The following is a 27989-nucleotide window of genomic DNA, read 5'->3' as shown; positions in this document are numbered from 1 at the left end:
TCTCTCTCTCTCTCTCTCTCTCTATTGATCCATTTCATCAATAGTATTATGATCCAACTGAAGTTAGATATGATATAATTACAACCACACATTCATTCACATCATATAATTAGAAATAATATCTAATGAATTAAATTTAGAAGCATTTGTCAAACAAGTTTGATAGGACACACATAATCTAATAGAGCGGCCTATCAAAAACAGACCCTACGCACTAATGGCACTGAACACTAAACCAGGTCCACATGTAGACCATTTTTATCTTCTAGGCTTTTAATCAATTTCCTAAGAAAAATGGCATTGATGAGACTTCCTCCTAAGGTAATGGAGTGTTGTAAGATACCGGCGTCAACACGAACACCCTGCATGCGTGTGGACCAACTATGGCTGTCATTTGATCCTCGTATGTCTCCTTCAATGTCTCGTGCTGCATCCATAAATCAACATAAGCTACTTGAAACAAACAAAAAATTCCAATGCATATAAACAGAGAAGCTCAATCAGGTAAAGCAGATCTACCAGCCAATTTGTTTATTGTGTGAATGCACAAGGTATTCAAAAATGGTTATGTAATGGAACATTATTTTAATGATGGGAATCGTTACACGTTACGGCACCTACAATGGCTGTGACACCAGATTGTAATGGTCATCAGTGACTGTATTTTCAATTTTATATAACAAATTAACAGGTATGTATGTATGTGTGTGTATTATGCTAAAGCATGCAACCAGAATATATTAGAGATCATATTTTTTGGGTAAGAATAATCTTGATAACCAGCAATCATGATTAAAGATCTTTACACAACTAACTACCTTCCAGATATCTCTCGCTTGGACCACCGACCCTGGTGGGAGACCAATGTCATCAAAGTGTGCTACGATGTTGTATGTCCAATCTTTAGACCGATTTAGTATAAGGACGACAAACCTATAGCCCGATAGGGGTCCAGCCCAAATCTGTAAAAACGAGTCATATTATTCAATGTCAACTTACTAAGTTATTCATTGATAGCAGAAGCTACATGTTATTCTCCCCCGCTTATTAGATGAGCTAGTAGAGACAGTGTAGTGTGTGTGAGTGATCCAGGGCTCAATCCCTGGTGGAGTTACCATTAAAAAATAAGAAAAAGAAGCTACATGTTGTTTGAGACAAGGTACCTCGCCATCTCCTTCCATTCTAACCTTCTTAGCCTGAACGCCAAGAGGATCTACTCAACATTAATTCCACCAAATTTTCATGTTAGATAATTGACCATTTCACAAAGAGATTTTAAAAAAAAAAAACTGCAGTTCATGCTGAATGGGTAATGAAAGGTAAAGAAGTTAGAGCCGTCACCAAATTTTTTTTTTTTTTTGCGAAAAACTGTTAAGTAGAAATCGATTTCTAAAGCTACTTCTGTTTTCACAAAAAGAAGAAAAAATTACATTTGAAGAAAGCAATTTCTTTTCCACAGTAGAAACCAATCCAAACAAGCACTTATAGTTCCATCAACAACTGAATATGTAGAGCAAATCTTCTCATCAACAAGTAAAAGAAAAAGAAAAGAAAAGAAAATAAAAGAAAAGGTGACCCTCTAAATTTATTTTTTACACTAGTCTATGTAGCTAACATATATACCTTGGTTAACATCGATGACTTCCTTATTGCTGAGGATTGCCAACGTTTCATTACTAGCGGTTCGTAAATCGCATCCAATTAGAAGAGGAGCCTGCAAAAGTAGAGATAAAATGTATAAAAATAGAATCATAGAAAGGCATTCATTTACATGGCGATATGTGATATGTAAACCTCTGTAATACCTTAGAAATAGCCCATATGCTGAAGTGGACTATGTACTCGTCGTTTGTCATCCCTCCATTTCCTACCTCAAGCATGTCTGGGTCTGATCAAACAAAACTCAGAAATATAAGTTGATGTCTAAGCATATAATATAAGTAGAATTAAGATTCTAACCATTCCAGCCACCAGGCCTTGCATAGTCAGCAAACACTTCATTCGCATCAGCTCTAGAGACCATGCTGTGGAACCAAAGACATTAATCAATCATATGCTTCTTATGATTAAGAAAACTAGATAAAATCAACTCAATGAGGGATTTCAAGAGGTTTTAACCTCTCCCAGTTATCAGCAATGTCATTGGTAGTCCTCCAACTGTTTCCAACTTTAGCACCCCACAGAGCCGGGTGCATGTCCCCCCTAATCAACAGAGAAAAACAGATGAAAAAAAAGCCAAAACAGAGAAATTTAAAAGAGGTGTGACATGCTCAAATTAATAAAGAATTACCATTCGCAGAGAGAGAAAAAGATTGGGCGGCCCGTCTTCATTAGTGCTTTTGTCATTACAGGATATCTATTCAAAGAGTGAGAAGTAAATATCATTGTTTTGAAAAGATAGCTCCTCAAAATTGAACTTGACAGTAAGCATGGTAAGCTTACCGAATTGTTGGCTTAATTCCACCGTTCCAGCAATTGTCATATTTCAAATAATCAACTTCCTGCAAAGTAGTTCATAAAACATTCCAATTAGTTAGGGTTTTCTTGATTTTAATTATCAGAAATGGACATCCTTTATTAGAAGTTTGAAGGATGTGTTTTAAAATAGTAATACAATTGGAGAATGATGCTACAAAGAAACTACAACAAAGGCAATTCTAATATTCTTACCCATGAAGCAAAGGTCATGGCATCTTGCTCTTCAAAACCAAGTGATCCTGGCATTGTCCTGCTACATGTCTGATACCTGAAAATTTAGACCATTATAGAGAGCAATAACTATATTAAACCTTTCTACCTCTTTTGAAGAATCAATAGCTTTATTAATGGCCTGTTTGGGATCAGGAAAATGAGAATATGGATTTGGTAAATCCGTGAACTTTCCATGGATTTCACAAATCCCTCATCCCAAACGGTGCTGAAGGAAATAAACCATCAAGAACAGATACAGATACATGGCTCTAATAGGTATAAATCTCTATTAGTGTCACAACATCCTCTGCTAACATCAACCTTAAGTAGAAAAAAAAATGTAATGTGCTTACCCTGCATTTGAATAGATTCCAATCTTAAGCCCCTTGCTATGTACATAATCTGCAAGAGCCTTAATCCCAGATGGAAACATCGTTTTGCTAGCGACCAAATTACCCTGAAATTCAATACCATTTTTTTTTTTTGGGTTTGGATAGTCAGTATCAATCCTTAGAACAAGTAACCAAAGAAAGAACATTTCTAAAGAATTTAAGCCCACTAAGAGATTTGAACACAAAGTTGTAAAATGAAAAAAGCAAACCTCCGTGTCACGATCCATCTCAGCCCAACATTCATCTGATAAAGCAAGAAATTGAAGACTTGATTAACCATTGTTCGACAATGCAACTATTTGATACCAATAAAAATTTAAAATTATGTTGATAGAACAAGATACCTATGTTAACATAGTGATATCCAAGCTTGTAAAGGCCAGTTGATATCAAAGCATCAGCTGTTACAAGGAAAATAGCAACAATATGGTAAATCAATAAAAACAAGGGAAGATAAAAGTTTTAAATAAAATGTCCAAAACCACATTATAAAATAAGAGACAAGGTTGAATCGATTAAGTTCACCAGTTTCTCTGATTATCGTCTCATTAATACTGCAATAGAAATGATTCCAACTGTTCCACCTGAAAAAGAAAGATGATTATAGTTTGAATGATGGAAGAGATTCTTTTAAAGTGGGAATAACATATTTCATTTATAACTGCTACTTACTAACTTCAAAATGTTAAAATCAAAGTTTAATCTCTACATTTAAATTATTTTGTTTGGCGGCAATATGATATTAAGAGAGAACCCACTTTTCATCTGTATGTGGCACAGGTAAAGTGGTTCTGAACAGTCCATCAATGTAGACCGACCAACTACGAATAGCCTATGGTTGGAATTATATTATATTCAACACGATCAAAAGTAAATATTTTCCCTTGAATTGACAGGGCATATGGTAGGCATTAATTGCAAAGATCACTCCATTTGGATAATACTAACAATCCACTATTAATTGCTTATGATTTAAATCACTTTAAATTGATGGTTGTAACAAATGGCACAAATTCATAGGGTTGGGATCATCTGATCGCCTACTTGTATGAATTAATGTACAATCCAGATTGACAATTGTAGTTAAAAGGCTCTGGGGAGATTGCTAATGTCCCCTGAAGCTGGGGCATTAGCATTTCCTATACTTTAAGACTCGTTCGGGTCTTCAAGTGGACAGGACCCAAGTTCAAAAAAACAATGATAGCTGCAGCAACAAAAATATATGATTAGGGAGTAATTTGATACTCTGGCTGCATACTCGGCTCTGTCCACCGCCGGAAAGCGGTGACGGCGTCAGCATTCCGACAATCTGATGTGATAGAGGGAGTCTTACCCCATGGGAGGCGTCAAGCCAAGACCGTTGGAGAGAAGACTCCGTCTGACAACGGTATCATTTCCTGACTTTATGAATCTGGAAGTGGAAACGGAGAATGAGATGAAGAGAAGCAGAGATATGAGGAGATGAGAAACTAAGTATCCCTTCATCTTTCTTTCTCCTTATCCTACGCACACCACTCTACTCGTATCCTACGCACTGCTCTACTGAGACTGAGAGTCGGTGAATTTATAGAAGGGATTGTTACGCCCAGCAGATCCGCGCCGAAATTTGTCGTTATCTTATCGAAATAACGGTGGCGGATTAGGTGTTTACCGGATAACACGTTAGTGGGTGTTTTCCTGACCTTTGGGGCTCACATTTATGTATTTTATGTAAATCCACACCGTCCATCAGTTTTTAAAGATAATTTTATTACATGTGAAAAAATAATAAGTGAAAAAATAATAAGTAGATCTAAACCGTAGGTGGACCACACTATTAAAAACAGTGTTGATTGAATGATCACTGTAAAAAGCTTCCAAGGGCCCACCGTAATGTTTATTTTCTATCAAACCTGTTGATAAAGTCACAAAGACATGGATGAAGGAAAAAAAAATACAAATATCGGCTTGATCCAAAACTTCTATGGCGCTCGCTAAGTTTTTAATGGTGGGAATTTAATTTCCATTATGTGGTCCACTTGAGATTGGTATCTGATTCAATTTTTTGTAAAATGCCCTAAAACTATCTGAAAAAACTGATTTACAGCTTGGATATAAAACAAATACATCAAGGTTGGCCCACGGGTACCGACGTCACCTGTGGTCCATGCTCAGTGGGCCCATCATGACGTATGTGTTGTATCCACGCCGTACATCCATTTAGTTAGCTCATTTTAGAGCATGAGCTAAAAAATGAAGCTAATCCAAATCTAGGGTGTACAACATCACAGGAAAACAGTGGTGATTCAACTCCCACCTTAAAAAAAAATTTCCCAGGGCCCACAGTAATGTTTAATTGCCATCCAACCGATTGATTAAAGCGCTCAGATCTGTATGAAGGTAAAAAAGAAAATTATCAGCTTAATCCAAAACTTTTGGAACCCCATAAGGTTTTTATTGGTAGACATTTAATCCCTACTGTTTTCCTGCTGTCCCTGTGGTGTGGTCCACTTGAGATTTAGATTGCTTCAGTTTTAGAAAAACTGGATGGACGGCGTGGATAAAACATATATATCAGGCCTACTTACCACCGGCCAAAGGGGGCGCAGTTTGGTGTATTCCCGGACCAACTGAGGTCAGTGGATCTCTAACTGTGGGGCCCACTTTGATGTATTTACCTTACATCCACACTATCCATCCATTTTTTCAACTCATTTTAGGGCATGATCCAAAAAATGAAGCATATCCGAATCTTAGGTGGACCATAGCAGAGGAAACATTAGTGATTGAATCCCCACCATTAAAAACTTCATAGGGTCACGGGAATGTTTATTTGCCATCCAACCTGTTGATAAGGTCACAGGGACCTGGATGAGGAGACTACACACATATAAGCTTGATCCAAAACTCTTGTGGCACACGAAATTTTTTAATGGTCGATTGCCAATGTTTCGTATATTATGGTCCACCTGAGATTTATATCTGCTTCATTTGATCATGCCCTAAAATGATCTTTCAAAACGGATGGGGGGTGTGGATATAAATCACATACATCACGGTGGGTCCCACGGTCAGGGATCACCAGATTGGATGATCACTAGGGCTGAAAGTTGGGCGGGTTCAACCCGACCGACCCATGACCGTCCCGACATTGGGTTGGGCTCGGGCAGGATGCATCGGGTTCGGTCTCGGGCTTGAGCTGTACAAACAGCAACCCGATAAAACTTGGGTCGGGCTTGGGTTGAGGTCTCGGTTTGCCCAACCCAACCCGAACCCGATCAATATATAAGTTATTTGTAAATTATAATTGAGTGTTGATTGCTTAAGTTGAAGACACAAGAAATTTCAATACCGTCGTGTATTATTGGCCCACATAATTTATGATGACTTAAGCTAATAGAATACGCCAGATTTGTCTCTTCCAAATAGATTGTGTGCTACACAATTCAGCTTTTAAAGGGATAGTTATCCTATATTTTAGCTTGTTTGTTTAAGAAAAAACGTAGTTCTTTATCATAACTAACTACGTAATAATTAATAAAATTATAGGTGCAAAAATTAATACACGTATTGAAAATATAATAGATTAATTTAATAACAAAATATTAGCGTGTATCAACCCGACCAACCCGAACAACTTGACCGAGCCCACTTGGGTTGAGCTTGGGTTGAGAATTCTTAACCCAAAGTTGGGTTGGGTTGGGTTGGGTTAGGGTTGAGGTATAGGAACCTTGAGTGGGGCTAGGATTGTGCACCAACCCGCCCTACTTTCAGCCCTAATGATCACAGGCATCTGATTACAGGCCTACAAAATGGACGGTACCATTGTATTCTAATTCTTATTGAGCGGCTTTAATAATCCAATCACAGTGATTTTGAGCCATATGAAATCCACATTCCATGTTGCTGATGTCCGGTCGGACGTAAGTGGGACCACCTGGCCGATGGTGAAAATGAATATTTGATCTTCTTGAGGAGCATAATAAGTTTTTGGCAAAACAAAATTAGATACATATATTCAATTTTCAGCTGATTCACTATATACAGATGTGTTTATGAAGATAATTATAGTTAAGTGTACAATTTCTTAAGGGGTGGGCGGTTTGAGTGGGCCCCACTGTGATGTTAATGTAAAATCCATCCTGGCCATCAAGTGCTTCACCCCTTGTTATATACTAGGACTTGAACCTTACTTCCATCGATTGAAAAGGAGTGAAGCACTCTGCGGTCAACATAGATTTCACATTAACATTACAGTGGGGCCCACTCGAACTGCCCACCCGTTAAGGGAACGTACGCTTAACCATACATAATTATATGGATAAACACATATCTAGATATAGTGAATCAGTTGAAAATTGAATATTTATAACTAATTTTGTTTTGCCAAAAACTGATTATGCTCCTCAAGAACATCAAATATTCTATTTCACCAAGGGCTAAGTGGTCCCACTTACGTTCGCTAATGACCATATTGCACCGGACATCAGCAACATTGAATGTGGATTTCCTATGGCTCAAAATCACTATGATTGGATTATCAAAAACACTAAATAATGATTATAATACAATAGTACTGTCCATTTTGTAGGCCTGTAATCGGATGTATGTGATCATCCGATCTAGTGATTCATGATGATTATTGTAGTCTACCGTCCTTTCTCATACAGTGATCCATCGTGATGGTAGATAACCCGCCTCAACATAGTGAAATTTACATGAGAGCTCTATTGATCAGACCACCGAACCGTCACCATGGATCCAAAATCTGAGTATTTTAAAGTGATGGTGAGGGCAAATTAAGTAATTTCACAAAATGAAGAAATTATTTGGTATTGACCCTGCTAGTACCGAACTTTGGCAGGTGAGGTGTCAGATTCTTGACCGTGGGCCTCATTGTGATGTATGTGATTTATATCCATGTTGTCCATCCATTTTAAAAGCTCATTTTTAAAACATGATCAAATAAAGCATACCTAAATCTCAGGTGGAGGATAAATGTTTTCCTGTACATTTATTCCAATCACGCTGTCTATAGCAGCCATGGATGATTTAAGCTTTCGGCCTAAAATAGAGTGACTTACGCACCGGTCATAGTGAATTTCACATAAACATCACGGTGGGGCTCACCTAAGCTGCAACCCCTTTGCTAACATGTGCACCGAAAATCTAAGAGGAACATACTCCAACGATAATTACTTAAATTAATGATATATCTCACTGAAAACTTTTTTGAAAAAGGTATCAGAGTAATTTTTTAAATAAACTAAACGTTTTATTTTTTTTTATTTATAAAATTCACTTTATCCAAATACTTGATTTCTAAGGTGGTCAGAGAAAGACATGACCATATCCATATCCATACTCATATAATTAATCAATGGTATTTTCATAATTTAGTCAACCACAATTTTTTTTACTAAAATATTAAATACTAATACATGATATATTAATTTCTTTGATGTTGACATGTTAAATGAAAAGGTTGATATGGTGACAGTTAATATTACAAAGTATGAAGTTTTTGTTGAGATGCTTCAGATTGGTAATTTGATATTAGCTAATTATAAAATTTTTATTTTTAATAATTTTATTAAGTATTTTAACTTATTTTTAAATGTTTAAATTAGATAGTAGCTAAATCTTTGGTTAACCGACTTATATCCAACTTCTTTAAATAATATCCATATTATGCCTATATTAGACTTTTTAATTTATTAATTTTTTTTTATTTTTTATTTTTATAGATGATATAAGAATCCAAACCTATGGAAATTGCATTATTTGGCACATTGTAGGCCTAAGTGCAATGACCATATAAATTACTAACGATGTTTACAAGCGATTGAAATTAAATTGTTCAAATTATGATCTAATCTACATATATAATATACCAAAATATGTTTGTTTGATTATTTAACTACCAAACTAGTGGACATTAAATGGATGGTTAAAAACAAAATACATTTTGCAGTCATATTTCAACAAAAAAGTTGTCCACCAATCAGAGGTTTGTAATGTTCCGCTTGAAATGAGAAATTTAGATAAGAAAATATACTCATCACTCGCTCCAAATCAAAATTGTTTCCACGAAGAGTTATTTGATTCATGAATATGCCTATATATCTGCACATATATTTGCAGATATATGCTCATGCCACGCACATAGATCAATCTAAACCATTCAAAATGTAGGCCTATGTATTCCATAACATTATCACATAGACGATCCTATCTAAGTAATCTGCCACTGAATGACTGTTCAAATGTCAAACAACCAGCAGTCTACTATTAACAAATAATTCCTCGTTGTGAACTATTTATAATAGTCTCGTTAAACTGATTTTGGGTTATTGCCCCACCTATAGTGAGGCCTGATATTTCAATGATTCGGATTGATGTATATGCACTCTACATGTACAATAGATTTGTACATGAGAATTCACCTTCATACCATGCGCAAGCGTCAATGTTGAAATCTTAAAAATGAAAATTGAAAGATAATTTTATCCACCAGTATATATCCATTTGCTTTCTTATCTCTATTATCTTTTTGTTACTATTATTTGATACTCCAGTTGCATATAACACTTGATACGCAGGCACTTAGAAATTGTATAATTTGCAATTACTAACCAAATTAAACCAATTAAATTGTGGAATCCACTGTAGTTAAGTTACAGTGCAAAAATCAGTTTGGCTAAAAAATCTTAATCTTATATTTGTGGACACTTGTTTTTTTAAATAAACAATTAGATACCTTTATTTCTAACTATTCAATAATGTCCATCATTCTAACATTTCCATAACTTAACAAGGGTAATTTTTATTTTTATTTTTTGTTCATGTCATATCCAAACTGGTACAAATAATTTTAACCATTTAATTTGAATTATTTGAAATATTTTGTGTAATTCCTAACTTCATGTGCGTATACTTCGTATACTTCATGACCTCAGATTCATCAACACTATTTTTTGAAAGAAGATCATTGGATATTTTTTATTTCAATAATATCGATCAATTTAACATTTCTATAATCTAAGAAGAGTAATTTTTTGTTAATGATACATATAAACTGGTGAACATAATTTTAATAGTTTAGTTTAAATAATTATTTGAGTGTCATGTAAGCATTTTGAACAATTGTAACCTCGATTTGCAATTTTTTTCGTTTTAGCCATTCAATAATGTCTATCAATCTAATATTTTTATAACCTATAAGAGTACTTATCTAAGTAATTTTTATTCATGGTCCATCCAAAGTGACATGACACAATTTTTTAGAGTTTAGTTTGAATGATCTGAGTGCCATATAAGCATTTGGAGTAATTTCTAATTTCCTATGTATCATCCATCACACTGCCATATTATCAAGTTTCCTTTTTTTTTTTTCTACGGTTTAGCTTATCTACAACAATTGTAATTATTGAAATGTCATTAAATGTTTCATAAATTCTACAATGATGCTTGCATAAATGAAGACTGGAATTAGGGCCTTTTTGGATACCATCAAATATGTTAAAAAACTGATTTCAAGTCTTCTACTTTTTACATTTAAGTTAGTTTCATAAGCATCATCGTAAAAGTAAATTATTAATAAAAGCTACTTATTTTAAATACTTTTTTAACGGCCTTTTCACTTAATACTTTTTCTACTTTTCTTTGAATGGTCTATGTCAAAGGAGCTTCTCTCTCACGATCCTTACCAAAGAAGGCCCCACATGATGGGTTGTCCCCATCAAAGGTGGGGTCCACATGATGGACAATCCCATCACAACTTGATGGATCCTTGGATCCACTGAGGTGGGTAGGTGTCACACTCCGGTTCTCGAAACCCTAATTTAGTGCTCGTTTTTTAAAAAGTCGAGTGCTAACATTTAAAGATAGCCTAAATTTCACGTGTGTGTCTCTATCTCTCTCTCACTCCTTATATATATATATATATATATATATATATATATAGAAAGAGAAACAAATGTCAAATGTGTGTGTGTCTCTCTCTCACTCAGAGTTAGCAGTTCAACGGAAGATAAACAAATCAAGCATAAAGGAAAGTCTACATACACATTTAAATTATACAAGCGGTTGCTCATAGTGTTTATACAAACCAATGTCTTAATGCTGACGAATGCAGGAAAGAAGCAATTTAACACATAAAATATATAAAAATACAACTAGACTTGAGCTGCAAGATCATACAACTTTTCATGGGTAGATACAACTATGCATCCCTGATAATTTTACCTTGCTACTCATTAATCTAAACATGAGAATCATTTAAACCACATGCACTACCTGTACGGTTATATATTCAAAGAATGAGTGGCAAACTTAGTATGAATTCCCCTCAAGATTACACACCACAATATTAGTTAAGTATAGTTTAAACAAGAAAACATAAAAAATACCCATGATGCAATTTTATTTAAATACATGGATGCGTGAATGCACAACAACTAAGGATACTCATCTAGTTGGCTTTCAGGAAAAACCCATGATTGGGGTGAAACTCACATGCAAGTCGCTAGTCATCAATGAAAATACATCAAGTACATGCGTAGTGACTAGCTCATACAAATTGGGTCGATTGTTAGTAGTTTAAGAGCTAACGAAACATACCATGACAAAGAATACGTGCTACATCAATCAGAATTAGCCATCTGTCATTGCCTATATGCCATGAATGCATGCTCAGCCCAAATGCTATTATTCTAATTGCAAACAGCCAATTTAAGAAAGCTCAATATTCACTATGAGAGACTCATCACCCAACATAGGGTAACAGCTCGGGATAGTGTCCCATACCATCATTCCCGACTCATAGGACTCCAACACTAGGATGTTTAATAGTAACCTCCTCAACTAGTGGTTAATTATAGTTTAGTGAAACTTACTATCCTAAGGTTATACGAAAATAATTTATTAAGCTACATAATATAAATATTCAATTGAAGCCACATGGGTCAATTATTAAATCAAAACCACATAGGGTAAATATTAAATCAAAGCCACATAGGGCAAATATTTCATCAATGGATGCAATAAAAATAGATTATCTCCAAAAGTCACATAGGCACAAACGATCTATAAGATTGTAAGTCCACGATAAAATTCTATTTAATCCAATAGACAAAATGGCTGCTAGTTCGAGGGTCGATTGTAATCACAGTCAATCAAGTTACATCTCAAATCTAGATATACATATACAAGTGGAGTTTTCACTAATTGATGTATAGTAATTTAAGTTTCATAGACAATCTACAAGTATGAGAAGATAGTAACATGTAAGTGTTTATACGAGATAAATATTGAGCATATGATTTAAGGATCAATTCCAATAACTAACATAGGTAACCATGAAAAATAACTACCAATTATCAATCAATATTAAAAGAAAAACTATCACTTAAGCTAATATAAAAATGAAAAATCTAAGAAGAAAAGTCAACACCTTACGAGTCGAATCGCCTACCAATGTTGATAGGAAATGTGTGCGCCTTTATAATCGAATCCTATCACGAATTATGAAATTGTATGGTTAGATCCACGTTTTACACAGTACTATTTATGGTTAAGATCATAACCTAGAGTTTGGATTACTTAGGTTTAGGGTTTCACTCTAGAGTTTAGGTCTAGGCTTAGATTTTAGGATTTGAACTCTAATTGATGTACAATTGATCATAATGTTAATAATATTCGTAACTACAAAATTACCATTAACATTAATGATATAATTAATATTAACTAATATGTTAATAATAACAAATATGATGGTAATAAATAGTATGATCTACTATCAATGATAATATTTAAAAGTGATAAATAAAATACTAATATTTAATAATTGTAGTTTTGTTTATAAGAACTGATATTAATATAAATAATATGCTAATGGCTAATCAAGTTTAATAATTATTATGGCTAAAAATGGACTGACCAGATGTAATAGACTTGAAGACCATGGATTACTTGAGGGTTAAAAATTCACCTTGGCCTTGGGTATCAACATCGATCTCGGAGGTCGATCTCGACCAAAGACCTCGACCTCAAAGGTTGGTCTCGGATATCGACCTTGATCTTGGCTACCAACCTCAGCCTCGGATATTAACCACCACCTTGGAATATAAATATACTTATAATAGATTAAAATAGGATTATCCTCCGAAAAATTCGCCAAGGATATTAGGAAGTCAACCACGACATGTCCGGAGGAAGATCTCTTCCATAATATGCAATCACCATCCAAGAGACATTGCCATATATGCCACTACCCTCAAAAGCCTATAAATACACCCGTTGCCATGAGTAAAGGTACACAAAAAAAATATCTTGATTCTTCTACACTTTATGGAGACCTCCCCCGCCCCCCCGCCCTCAAAAAAAAAAAAAAAACAATGTCTTCCCTTATTTTCCATTAAATCACAAGTACTTCAGCTAGCAGGAGGAGAGGAAGGATCGACCAGATTTTTGTATCAACAATTTGACACCGTTTGTGGGAATGATATCAAAGTCATTCCTATCTTCTACAGTGATTCTACAATGGTGAAAAGTAAGAAGAGGGCCTAGGTCATGATCACAGCAGCTGCTCCCCCAAAAGTGGAGCAGTTTGCGGACCACAAATACTCGATCTCACAACTTCAGGCTGATTCTACACCCGCAGGTCCTGCATAGTACTCTTAAAATCGAGGAGGTCAGCTCGTCTCTCTAAAACATCAAGTCGAAGTATTGACTGGTAACATTAACTGGATAATGCAGATCTTGGAGAGACAAAACCCACCTCCCGACCAGGAGATAGATGCACGAGCAGCCACCGAGGTATCTGCACCACCTCAAGCACCGATTGACTCATAGAGAACCAAACGACATCCTAGATAGCCGACCCATGCGCCCTCCCACACCTTGGGAACTGCCACGCCCGTCAACTCCAACTTACATCACATATTAGAGAAGAAGAGGTGTGGAAAGGCTCCCGGGGCGGTAGCTAAGAACGAGAGCTTCAGGAAGGTAGAACTCAAGGAACTATGAGGTCAGATCAATGATATCCACCAAGTCCACTGCATCCAAATACCGACCTTAGTCGAGGCTATACTGGAGGAGACTGAGTCGTCGTTTACCGATGACATTATGGGAGACCAACTCTCGCCTAAATTTTGAATGTTGCAACTTGCCTTCTACTCCGGGTCTTGTGACCTGGTTGATCATTTAGAATTGTTCAGGATATAGATGGAGCTTCACAGTGTGTCAAGCTCGGTTATATGTCGAGCCTTCTCCCTGAATTTGACAGTGACTGTAAGAAAATGGTTTCAGTAATTAAAACCGAAATCCATCAGTTTGTTCAGGCAACTCAGCAAGGCCCCATCACTAAATTCATTAGAAGGAAAGACAAAAGAAAGCGATTAACTTATCTTCTCACAATCACTCAGAAGAAAGATGAGCTACTAAAAGACTACGTCATTCGTTTTAACACTGAAGCTGTCCAAGTCGACGATTATTCCGACCAGATAATTCTGACCACCATGATAGCTAGCCTTAAACGAGGAAAGTACATCTTCTCCATTGGTAAGAATCAACAGACTACCCTCGGCGACCTACTTAAGCGAGCTCAAAAATATTCCAATGTCGATGAGTTCTTTAGTTCACGAAGAGCTGCTCGAGAAGGAAACAACTCAGCTAAGGATAGGAAGCGAATTGAAAAAGGGGAGCCCTCTACCATTAACGCTAAAAGAAAGAAAGAAGACTATCAAGACCAAGACCGTCATACCAACCAACATCCAAAAAGTCACTTCCATTGGTACACTTCCTTAAACACTAAGCCAGAACATATACTTGAGGAAGATGGGCTGAGTAAGAAAACCCAACGACTGAGCTGAACCAATCAATCGAGCTGCGTAATAAGACTCGTTGGCCAAACCCGACCCACTTGACTAAGAGCAACCTTCCTTTTTAAAAGAGAAAAATGTGCTCACGATTCTATTATTGTGTTTTCTACTGCTGTATGGGCTTTTACAATAAAAAAAACTTCCCCAGGTTAGGAGAATAAAATTCTTTTAAAGGAGTTCTTGACTATTCGAACTACATGACTGACTACGAAGACTGTTGAGGTGAATATTGCATATTAGACCCAGTTCTTACCTGATTTTATGAACATGATACTATTTAACAGCATATTTTAATCGTGTTTGTGTTGCAAGGTGTATTTAGGAACCGTGATTGAAAAAGGCCACTAAAAGCATGGATTTAATGCTTTAAAATCACTAAGGCAAGGGACAGACCCTAGGAGACCAAGATCGAGGAAATTACATGCCAGAGATATGAGAAAATCACGCCACTCACGTTAAACGGGCCTGAAAATCGTTCAGAATGCAAGAGCACAGGGTTCCCACCATCCGTTCGGTTTGAAACTTTATATATGGCCTAAGGACCATAAATTAACCTTGCAAGTCAAATTCCAGCCATTGGATCCTCGTGCAAGTGGCCCAACAGACAGATCAACCACTAAATCATTGATTTGGGGCCCACCTGATATTTGAATATGCTTCAATTTTGGTCTCAACAGCTTAAATGAGGTGACAAAATGGATGGATGGAGAGAATTTCATATATACATCACATTGGACCCCACATGTACTGTGCGTGTACACAGCGTACACAACACCAGCGCCGCACCAAAACGTCAAGGCACTCAAAGCTGCCTTGACCCGTCTCCTTCTCACGCTGGAACTAGAGGACGGACAAGCGTCCACCGGTTGATCTTAGTGGGGCCCACCCATCATCCATTTTGATGATCCGAGCCGTCCATTGCATCTCTGGGGTATGCGTGACCCTCTCCTAGGTGGACTTTTAGCCCAATAAAAGTGTATACATGTGGATCATTGAAAAATGCAAGATTAACGGTGAATTGATTTTATATAGTGGACTGCACCAAAACCAGATAAAAACTACTCTTTTTTGGCTGAAATTTTGCCAGGAATCTTGTAACATCCCGAATTTCGAGGGTTAAGCAAAGGCTCAACTCCCGAGATCCATCGCATCACTTATGTAACATAGATAATGATGTTTAAATGTTGTCTATATTAGTGCATTAAACATGAATGAAATTGCACTAAATCAGCATATCATACTCCAGAGATGATTAAATTAAGCAAGCGGAAGACTATGATAGATATATAAAGTATATGCGTGTTTTACAACCTCCGGAGTATGAGTGTGTTACTGGGCTAAATAAATACATATTTGTTCCAAAATGTACAAAATGACAAAGTGTAATGTCCAACTAGTCCGTATCCCTGTAATCCCGTCGATCAGTACATGGTCTACGTAGACCCACCTGATAGTTGCATATAGGAGAACTCTTCCTCATCGTCGTAGAAGTCAGGCTCCATTTCATAAGCCTCGTCATCATCTGCAGCTAAAACATAGTCTGGTTGGTGTTTTAAAACACCATCCCAGAGTGGGAGTAAGTGATCAACTCAGTGGAGCTACAAGGCAAAGGTTAACTTGTTATCAATTCAGTCAAGCAGTACAACAATTATGTCCTAAGTACTCTTGTTAATACAGGAATGATATGTTATAATGATGCATGCCCTCTCCTGCACTCCCTCAGCGACTTCATCTCACAATCGCGCATGCAACTCCCACTGTGCACTTCCTTGCCAAAGCACATGCAATGTGGTGCATGGTCGTGTTAACTAAGTTTTTATTTAGGCTCATTCATATAGCAGATTCGGGAAGCTAAGGTACCTCCCCTTATATGATTTATCCAAACAATGATCCATCTAGGGTTGTCAATCCTAGTTAGTCACATACGATATGCAAGTTATAGGGCAACATCACCCCTGATTTGAAAGTAGTGAATGGGCAAGTTCGTGAGTTTATACTCGAGGTCACTACGGGAGGCTCATCACCATCCGCGTAGGCTTATTTTATACTCGAGGTCATTACGAGAAGCTCGTCACCTGATTGTAGGCCGACAGTTCGAGTACAGTGTCCCATACACCACCATATTCGACTCATGAGTTTGGGTTGCTCACTGGTCACTACGGGAAGGCTCATCACCCTAGCGTAGGCCGACAGCTCGACCACGGTGTCCCATACACCATCATGCCCGGCTCATGAATCTTAGTGGATCGCGATACCAAGGTTAAATGGGCTTTACATTGGTAAGTGGTACCTTAGGTTCAAGCAGTAGCGTCCATACATGGTAAACACACATTCGACTAATCGGGTTACTTGACAAGTTTGATTGGTATGAGCATACGCTAAATTAAACGACATGGAGCGTATACGCACTCCTCGTGGCTTAACTACTGTCGATAATCACCGTATGACTCGGATTCATCGAACGTATCCCTTATGGCGAGACTGGTTCAACCACTCAATCGAAAATCATTACCAATTGCCTGTACTACGTGGTAGTCCCAATCACACTCAAATGCAACAGGTAATCACATATGATAGTCATAATAGTATTGAACAAACAATTCAAACACTACAATCATTTGAGCATTTTATGAAACACAATGAACATATTATCATACATGTGCATTTCATACATAAATCACGTAGTTGGATTTAAGTTACATGAAGAAATTTATACATATAGTTAAGGTAGTTGAGAATCTTATCTCAATACCCTTATAAAGTACAATTCATCAAACACTTACTCATTCAGACATTTTATCAAACACTTAGGCTACACATTTCGACATACATGATATAACTTAGTTATAATGTATATTAGGGCAAATCCCTTCACAAAGGGAGTTGTCATACATATAACAATTATGTATTCTAGATTAATAGTCACGGCAAGCAAAAATCATGATTTCACTTTCATTCAAACATTTCAACAAACACATGGAATGTATTGTATTTCAACATAGTTCATATATGTGTAATACATGGAAAACATCGTATCCAAGTACTTGTGACAACAATCAAGTCAGTCATAAATCATTAACTGACATTGAAAGCCTTGAAAACCATAACGTAAACGTTTATAGTCCACATCGTTCGTCAGTACGCTCGTTACGAACTCGGTTCGTACACTTTGTCTTTGTCTACGGCACAGCGGCTACCTAAATATTGAAATAGGTTAGCTATTTTACCGGTTTCTCTATTTGGATTCCTAAAACAGATTAGGTTTAGAATTTCTTACCTAAAAATGGAGTTGAAATGAGTTAAGTAGCTAGACGTAAAGGCGATTCGATGAGTGGAGTAGTAGAACAGGAGTATTGCAGCGAACTCCAAAGGTTTCCCTTCGATCTTCACTCTTTTCTCCTCTTTTCTCTCTTTTCTCTCCTAGGGTTAGAGAAAATTTGTATGGAATGAGAGAGGAGTGGGTTTAGGGCACTATATAGGCCTAAAAGTGATGTCAATGGCCTTAGGGCCATGATATACTTAGGATATAGCCAAGGGGTGGCTGTTTCGGGCCAACAGAGCTTATCTGGAGGTCCATTACTTGTATACGGTCTGGAGAAAGTTTCCTGACAATGAATCTATGATAGGTTAAGATTTTGATCCGATCGGGTTAGTGGATTAACCGTGGAGGACCTGTTTCAGTTCAATGGTCATCGTCACTCGATCGGGCCACAAGTACACTGACATGTGTAGGGAAATTTTCCTGACCCAAGGGTATAGTTGGGTTAGAATCTGACGGTCTGAAACCTTAAATTTGGCTCGCAAGCGAACGGCCCAATTCACTTAAGTTTGAGTTCATTTTCTAAAGATATTCGTGTTTCTCACACACTTCGTTCCAGGCTCAAGTTGTGTGTTTCTGTATGCTATTTGGGCTCGATTCCCGCAATGGTTGTCAAGCCCAGTAAGGTGGTCATAACCTTATAGTTTCGCGGTCATCGGACTTTCGATGCGCGGTCCAGGTTCGATACAGAGTTTCAATGCGTTCTCGGGAATAACTGGGTTTTGAGACTGATCTTAGGTTTTTATGAAATGTTAAGTTAGTGATTCTAATAGTTTTGGGTCTTGTAGTTTGTATAGAAAGTGGTTCATGCTAATTCCACTAATAATTTAGTTTAGTACTTATTTAATTTTCGTCTAATTTTTACAGAATTTAATTCTTAGCAATTTCTGCCTGAGGTGGTACTCAGGTCTTTGTACGGATTTTTCCGAGACGTTACAATCTACCCCCTTAAAGAAAAATTTTGTCCTTAAAATTAGTACCTTTTCGTACTCCTCGAGAATCTGAGGGTAGTTCTTACGGACCTCGGCTTCTGTTTCCCAAGTAGCCTCTTCCTCAATGTGGTGAGTCCACAATACCTTCACAAGTGGAATCACTTTATTGCATAACACCTGCTCCTTCCTGTCTAGAATATGCATCGGTCGCAGTACATAAATAGCATCTTCACTCAATTGTACCTGCTCCCATTTGATAATGTGGGAAGGATCATGAACGTATTTCTTCAACATCGATACATGAAATACGTTGTGCACGCCTGCGAGTGGTGTGGGCAAAGCAAGGCAGTACACTATCACACTCACTTGGTTTAGAATCTGGAACAGACCAATAAATCATAGCGTAAGCTTCCCTTTCTTACTAAAGCGAAGGACTCCCTTCATTGGGAAAACTTTCAGAAACACGTGGTCCTCAACCTCAAACTCTAGCTGTCACCGTCTCGTATCGGTGTAACTCTTCTGTCTGCTCTATGCCGCAAGAAGTCGATGCTTGATAATGTCGATCTTCTCTGAGGTCGCCTGTACTAAATTTGGGCCAATCAAACTCTTCTCGCCAACCTCTGCCCAATAATACGGTGCTCGACATGGACGCCCATACAGTGCTTCGTAGGAAGCCATGCCAATGCTCGCTTGGAAGCTATTGTTATAAGCGAACTCAGCATAGGGAAGACAGTCATCCTAGCTGTCTTTGAAGTCAAGCACACATCCGCAACATATCTTCCAACACCTGATTTACCGGTTCCATCTACCCATCCGTCTATGGGTGGAACACGGTACTCAACTTCAGTTTCACACCCATAGCTTCTTGGATATAAGTCTAGAAGATAGATGTGAATCGCGTGTCCCGGTCTGACACGATCTCCATAGGCACTCCATGCAGATGTACTATCTCCTTGATGTACAGTCTGACCAAATCATCTGCTGAGTTTAAAACTCTAATCGGGAGGAAATGAGCCGATTTCGTTAATCGATCCACAATCACCCAAATGGAGTCATGTCTATTCCTCGTCTTTAGTAACCCTAAAATGAAATCCATAGAGATGAAATTTGATTTCCATTCAGTTATAGGCATGGGCTGAAGTAAACCAGGAGGTCGGCAATGTTTGGCCTTGACCTACTGGCATGTAAGACAATGAGACACAAAATCTGCTATGTGGGCCTTCATGTTGTCCCACCAGTATGAACGCTTCATGTCTCGATACATTTTCGTACTAACAGGATGGATCGCCATCTTCGAATTGTGAGCATCTTCAAAAACTTCCCTTCTCAAGTCATGAAGATTTAGGACACATAAGCCGCCACAATAACATAAACATCCATCCGAACCAACTCTCCATTCAGAGTCTTCATCATCACTAGCTCATTTTCTCATCTTCACCAACCATTCATCCTCCTCCTGAGCCATAATGATTCGGTCATCGATAAATGGCTGCACACAAATATGTGCAACGCTCTCGAACGGCTCCTCTACCGTAAGCTTCTGCTCAAAATCTCGCACAAATTCGACCATGTTCCATTCTTCTATCATCAGTGAAGTCACAAATTCTACCGTCTTCTTGTGGCTCAACACGTCTCCCACAAGGTTGGCCTTGCCAGGATGGTAGGAGACCTCGAATTGAAGTCTTTTAAGGTTTCCATCCGTCGCCATTACCTCAATTCAAGTCTCTCTGTGTGAATATGTACCTGAGGCTCTTGTGATCGTAAAAGAGCTCGAACTCCCCTCCGTAGAGGTAATGTCTCTAGAGCTTTAATGCGAATATGACGGCCGCTAATTCCAGGTCGTGCGTTGGGTAGTTTTTCTCGTGTTTCCTCAACTATCGCGATGCATAAGCAATCACCCTGTCTTTCTGCATAAGAGCACAACCCAAACCAACATGGGACACGTCAGTGTATATCGTATATTTGACCCCCTGCTCTGGCAATACTAACACGGGTGCGGACGTCAACTTGTCCTTCAGTTCCTGAAAGGTTGCTTCTGCCTTCTCATTCCAGGCAAACTTAAGATATTTCCGAGTGAGCTTAGACAACGGTCTAGCCATCTTAGAAAAGTCCATAATGAATCAACGATAGTAACCTGTCAGGCCAAGGAAACTCCTCACTTCAGTAACCGAACCGAGCTGCTTCTAGTCCTGAACTGCGGTCACCTTAGCAAAGTCCACAGCTATTCCTTCCTTGGACACCGCATGTTCATAGACCATCGTGAGGATGATGACCGGAAATCATTTGTCTACTAGCAAAACAAAAACAAAGTCAAAATAGTAGTATAGTAGTAGTTCATGAGACCACGGACTCCCACCTTTCAGCGTGCATTATGCCAGCAGGTTCTGAAATCCTCTAACACCATTACATGCCAAAAAAATAAACCATTTATACCGTGGGATCAAAAGTTAGGACGATGTGTGATTCAGGTAGGCTACACAGAGGGAAATTCTTTGGAGGGAGGGCATCGCCCTGTTTTCAATAGTATGGTCTTCCTAAATTACGGATGGGACTGATTTTTGAGATCTACATCTAAAATTGGATTTAGCAATGGGTGATTGGATTAGATTTAGGAAACAAAAGTTAGGACCCATATAGCCGTCCATTATTGTAGTCCTAAGTTCCTTCCACGGAGATGATTTTGGCAAGGGTATGTTAGACTTTTCATCCACTTTCCCTGCAGAATATTTTGGTAAATATGATAAGTCAAAAGACCTTTTTGGATACTACAAACAGGGATATTTTGGGTACAAACTCAACTTTAACAGGTATGGACGTTTACTTGAAAATTTCTCCTAATATATACTAGTATCAGAAAATGCTTTTGACGTTTTGCATATTTACGAATGCTTTTGTAAATATGGAAAGGAAGTGGGAAGTCTAACTTACCCTTATAGGAGAGAATTAATGACTAAACCCAAAACCACCACTGCACAAGTGAATTGCATATTGGCGATGAAGTTATATGGGCCCAATGTAATGTGTTTCTGAAATCCACACCAACCCCTGGCTGGGTAACCCAATTTTAGGTGTAGGGCTCAAAGTCATTCCCCATCCTTGATTCGAATAGATCAAATGATTGTGAAATGTGTATAGGGGCAACACTCACCCTTCAAACTATTTCCCTCACAGTGGTCCATCTTAATCACGGATTTTTCGGATTTTAGAGCCTTGGGACTAAATTTTTAAATGGCATCTAATGGTGCAAATGACTTTCAGGTAATCATTACAGTGGGTCCCTAAAAATCAACCGTCACTATCTCTCCCAACTTTTTCCTTCGATGCAGCCCATTTGAATCACATGTTAGCCTGAGTTTTTGGCTGTAGGCCCAACACAGACTCCACATCTAGGTGCTGGAAAAGCTTTGTGGGCCCAACCTTGATGTATGTGTTTTATCCACACCGTTCATCCATTTTGAAAGTTCATTTTAGGGCATTAGATCAAAAGTGAGGTAGACCCATATCAGAGGTGGATCACACCACAGGAAAGCAGTGATTGAAGGCCACCATTGAAAACTTCCTAGGCCCCACTATAATATTTGTTTGTCATCCAACCTGTTGATTAGGTTGCACGTCCTTGATGAAGAGAAAATACAAATTTTATCTTAATCCAAAACCTTTGTAAACTGTTTTTAATAGTGGGCCTTCAATTACCACTTTTTTCCTATGTAGTCACTTGAGATTTAGATTTGCCTCATTTTTTGCCCATGCCCTAAAACGATATAGAAAATTGAATGGACGACATGGATAAAACATATATATTATGGTGGGTACATCTACGCTTTGCACCATACGCTATCTTTGGTGTTGTGTGCTCTACTAACCCATGAGCATTTCGCTATTGGACTGTTAAAAGAGTTCAAAAAAATTTATGGTATGCTATGGGCACCCACAACATTGGCAATCCTCGGCAACAAGGAGGTCATCGATGTTAACCAAGGTAAATAAGTTAGTTATATAGACTGGTGTAGATTTTCGTGCCTTTTGAGAGACAACTCTCACGTTTTTATTGACTTTTCCACATATCCATAAAAAATTGGTGGAATTCATGTTGAGTAGATTTTCTTAGTGTTCAAGCGAAGAAGGTTAGGATGATAGGAGATTGTGAGGTACGTTGTCTCCTCCCCCAAACAGCATATAACTTCTACTATGAACGAACTACTTAAAGTGGACATTAAATAATGTGACTTTCTTTTTACAAGTTTGAGCTGCACCCCTAACAGGACATAGGATGGCTATGCTTTTTATAAATTGGGCACTCTTTGCATATGGCATCCCAGCTTATTGGGATGACATTGGTCTCCCAAAAGACACGGTGGTCCAAGTGAGAGATCTTTAGAAGGTAATTTCAATTTTAACTTGGGGCCTGTTTGGTAGGCCCCAAAATGACTCATCTCATTTTAATTAAATCATAGTTGTGTTAGATATCTCTACTCATCACTGCGGGTTATCATGATATATATTTTTTTTAATTCTTACAAAAAAAAAAACAAAAACCTCTAATACATTATTATGTTGATTTATGAATGCAGCATGAGATGTTGGAGAAGACATACAAGAACAAATTCGACCCCACGATTACTTCGCATGCATGCAAGATGTTTGACACTGATATCTTAGGAAGTCCCATCCATGCCATTGTTCATAGAAAACTAATTAAATGTTGATGAAAAAAATTAAAAAATGGCGTAATTAGGTTTTCACTTTCTACATGTGGACCTAGTTTAGTGATCTGTGCAGTACGTTGGGTCGATTGTTGATGGGCCACTCTATTAGATTATTTGTGTCCAATTGAAAACAAGCTTTTATATTCATTAGATTTTGTCGCTGATTATATGATGTGGATGGATGTGTAGTTGTGATTGTATCATGCATTTTATGATGGTGATGCATACATCTCATTCTTCATTTCAAAGATTGTAGCCACCAACCTTAGTGCCTTGTTTTATAAGTTGAATGTGGACCACCTACCTTTGGTCAAAGCTTATTTAAGCCCACACTTGCCCACACCAACTGTAAATAGGACAGTTGGAGATGGTGAAGATGATGACAATCATGCTGCACATGATTGGAACAATGCCAACCGTTTGTTGGTGACCATTGCACTCTATGCTATGAAACCAAACCATCAATATTCCAAAAATAAAATGGGCCACCATGTGAATTTGGATTTTCTTGAGTGATTGTCGGTTATTTTTTGTGGTATGGCTGCAAGCCGGGGGTATCACCCACCTCAGTGGATCCAGGGATCCACTGAAGCCGTGCCCAGACTATCCATCATGTGGGCCCCACCTTTGATGGGACAGTTCATCACGTGGACCTCCTGTCAAAGGAGAGTGAGAAGCTCCTTTGACATAGACAATGACTGAGAATGTAGAAAAAGTATATAAAAGTGAAAAGGCCATTAAAAAAAAGCTTATTAAAATAAGTAGCTTTTCACATTATAGACACAAAATTACATTGTTTCCATTGGCGGGACACAATTGAGTTTTTATAAGGCTAATATTTTGTACATATGGTGAGAATAAGGCTTACCTGATTTACGGTGTGGATTGAGCATATACAACATGTTGTTGGTGTAAAATAGGTGTTGCAAATGATTCAAGTATTCATTTATGCAAGGCATCATTCTAGAATTTATGAAACATTTGAAGACATTTCGGTAATTTCAATTGTTGTAGATAAAAGGAAACTTGATACTAAAAGTTACTCAAAATGCTTCAAATTAAGAATCCAGCAGTAAGATCCATCCAAGAGAATGGAATCTAATGAAATTCAGCACTAACAGCAACAAGAAAATAAAAGAACAACCAAAATTGTAAAATAAATTCAAACTTCTATAAAAAATTCAACAAGCACATAACACAAGATCTAGAATGAATATGACTAGATTATTTTAATCGAACATGATCTAACAAAGTTTACAAAAAAATTCAGCTCCAACTGCTTTGGCAAGATAAATTCACCATGAAAATGCAAAAAAAGAAAAAAGAAAAAAAAAAACTGAGATGATAATCTACAACATCCATTACCAAGAACAAAACTAAACTTGGTATGATCCGAATGTATAACCATTCCAATTATCGATGGGCTACTCCGTATTAGGGTTTCAACATTGTAAATCCCTAATTAGGATTTCACCATTGTAGAACCCTAATTAGGGTTTCAACATTGAAGATGCTCGATCTCAAGAGGGAGAATGAGCGCCAGATTGAGAGAGAGAGAGAGAGAGAGAGAGAGAGAGAGAGAGAGAGAGAGAGAGAGAGAGAGAGAGCACGCGCTTGCTTGGCATAAGGAGAGAGTTTGTGTTGTGAAGTAGCAGAGAGAGAGAGATGATGATAATGAGTTTGGGGAGATTCGGGGGTGGGGAGTCATGGAGAGAGAGTCAAGGGCAGGGAGAGAATGGTCATAGGGTTTTTATTTTTCTATTTATAGGGACCCTTTGCCAGTGCCTTAGTTTAGTTAGCACTGGCAAAGGGCTGCCCCCAAACGTTGGCAAAGACCCATTTTCTTGTAGTGATCACTTTAGACGTACCATGAATAAAAATTACTCAGTTAAGCACTCTTATATGTTAAAAAAATATTAGATTGATGGAAGGAGGAGGAAAAAAAAGTGATCATTTGAAGGTGGAAAATTCAATCAAGAGGTAGCCTGAGTATATAAATGCCAAGCTATCAAGGTCGATGGATTAGATCTAGAGCATAAAACAATTTCTTTTTCAAGTAGAGTGAGGTTGCAACTAGTTAGGCCGAGTGTGCTCAATAGCATGCCCAAGCCCAGCCTAGCCCAGCCCGTTACCCACATTCATGATGAATGGCCCACCCCAGTCCAGTTGACCAGGTGGACATTATTAAATGTTTAGAAATGAAAATATCTAATGGTCTTATTAAAGAAACAAGTGTCTGCTAATCTGAGGTTATGATTTTTTAACCAACATGATTTTAGTATCGGATTCCACAATTTAATTGGTTTAATTTGGTTAGTATATGCGAAGTGTACAATTTCTAAGTGCCTGTGTGAATGCTCATGCATAGATATTCCATTATACCTATGGTGTGCATGTACATCAATCCCAACTATTGAAATATCGGGCCTCACTACAGATGGAGCAGGAATCCAAGTTCAGTTTGATTAGATTATTATAAATAATAATTCCAAAATAAGAAATTATCTGTTAACGGTATAGTATTGGATAATTTACATTTGAACTGCCATTCGGTAGTGGACTACTTCGACATATAAGATTGCTATGCGATAATGTTATGGAATGCATGAGTCTATATTTTGAATGGTTTATATTGATTTATATACGTGCCATGAGCACATATCTTCTTTTTTTTCTTTTTTTTTCAAAAGACTTTTATATTCATGGAGTTGTGTCTATGCATAGCCTGGTTGGACCTGTTTGCAAAAAGGAAAAGTAGGCCCACCAAACCAAGAATCAAAAGAGAGAGAGAGAGAGAGAGAGAGAGAGAGAGAGAGAGAGAGAGAGAGAGAGAGAGAGAGAGAGAGCCACTAAATCTCCCTCAAGTATCCTAAACCAACTCTATCTAGGAAGATCAAACCTAGAATCTTCCGTGAATTCCCCTACTACTGCCCCCTCCCAGGGAACTACATTTGGTTAGAGATGCCTCGGTGGTGACCTCCCGAGGTTGATGCTGTTCCACGAGGGGTTTAGGCCCTGGTATCTTGGACTGAGGAGATCTACTCTGTTTAGGGGACTCGACAGGCATATCCTCTGATGAATCGATCTTGAGGATACCCAGGGTAGACTGATTATCCCTGAGAAATTGCCTACCCATATCGCTATCTCTTGCTGACTTTGTTCCTGTTTGCACAGCGTTGAAGGGATATTCTAAATGGCTCTTCTCCGCTCTACAAACGTCTGGCTTTCTGCAAACTACCAAATTTGAGATGTAGTTTTACGAAGTGGAGATAGCATTTACTCGAACTGATTGAGTGTTGTCTAACTTATCCATGTCCGCATTTCGATAAATAGGTGGTGGGCACCTTAACCTTTGGTTTGGTTGTGGGACAAACCTCCTATCTACCCACTCTCTCGTACTCTCTATGGCTACCTCTAACCTGCGCGCCCTTGGGCTGCTAGTCTAGGTCTGACTCCTCCAACGATGAAGTTGCTTATATTTTTGCATGAACTAGGAATATCTCTTCCATGACCGACAACTTTAGAACCTGCCTTAAGTTAACTCCAGGGCGGAGTTTGATCCTTATCCTGGCATACACATGGAAAAGGCCAAAACTGCTGCTCGTGTCAATCTGGACCACCTTGCCGAAGTAATTTCCTAGATCTATGATAACTGCCTCCAACCAAGCATGAGTCGGTATCCCAAACAAACGCACCCAGGTGCCCTCTCCAACTTTGACCTTGCTCAGGGACCAAGGGAACACTCCTTCGAGTGCCATTAGGAGATGTAAGGGGGCATCTTCCTTGAAATCCCTAAAATCTTTCTTTGTCTTAAGGACTATGAGAAATTTTACTCGGGAGAGTCTCACCACGTCTATTGCCAATGCTGCGAAGCCAGATACCCTAATAGCAGAAACCAGTCGCAGGATCGAGGTTGAACTGTCTACTGCTAAACCCACCAAACTCAGCTTTAATTCCTCTAGCCTGGTGACTACCACCTCCAAATCTGTCGTAGTGGTTATGTCTTCCTCGAATCCCTTAGGTGTTCCTGCTCTATTGGAGTGTTGTTGACCCCACCCCTCATTTCGGACCACCCTAACATAACACAT

General features: G+C 38.1%; 2 protein-coding genes across 3 annotated transcripts in view; one reads left to right on the top strand and one right to left on the bottom strand.

Moving 5' to 3' along the window:
- Positions 1-27989, top strand: part of LOC131242865 (alpha-galactosidase 1-like) — a 90421-nt gene that overhangs the window by 6896 nt on the left and 55536 nt on the right. The window lies entirely within an intron of this gene.
- LOC131241966 (alpha-galactosidase 1-like) lies at positions 228-27989 on the bottom strand. Its single transcript, XM_058240322.1, has 16 exons — positions 27433-27989; positions 4417-4494; positions 3609-3667; positions 3428-3484; positions 3293-3327; positions 3045-3148; positions 2671-2746; positions 2443-2501; positions 2291-2356; positions 2119-2202; positions 1960-2024; positions 1806-1888; positions 1624-1714; positions 1164-1213; positions 819-962; positions 228-427 (listed from the first exon to the last, which is right to left on the bottom strand). Exons 1-16 carry the CDS (start codon positions 27987-27989, stop codon positions 317-319), a joined length of 1719 nt encoding a protein of 572 aa, XP_058096305.1. The 3' UTR covers positions 228-316.

The sequence above is a fragment of the Magnolia sinica genome, chromosome 4, assembly GCF_029962835.1.
Source record: "Magnolia sinica isolate HGM2019 chromosome 4, MsV1, whole genome shotgun sequence".
NCBI lineage: Eukaryota > Viridiplantae > Streptophyta > Magnoliopsida > Magnoliales > Magnoliaceae > Magnolia > Magnolia sinica.
The sequence above is the reverse complement of the archived record's forward strand: the minus strand, read 5'-3'. Positions and strand labels throughout refer to the sequence as shown.

What these genes read in the sequence shown, in the direction of transcription:
- LOC131241966 (XM_058240322.1), bottom strand. Translation starts at nt 27,989, where the DNA reads ATGTGTTATGTTAGGGTGGTCCGAAATGAGGGGTGGGGTCAACAACAC. An exon ending in AAGGCCTGGTGGCTGGAATG is followed by an intron (nt 1,889 to 1,959) that starts GTTAGAATCTTA and finishes TTGTTTGATCAG; the next exon opens with ACCCAGACATGCTTGAGGTA. An exon ending in GAATGGAAGGAGATGGCGAG is followed by an intron (nt 963 to 1,163) that starts GTACCTTGTCTC and finishes TCGTTTTTACAG; the next exon opens with ATTTGGGCTGGACCCCTATC.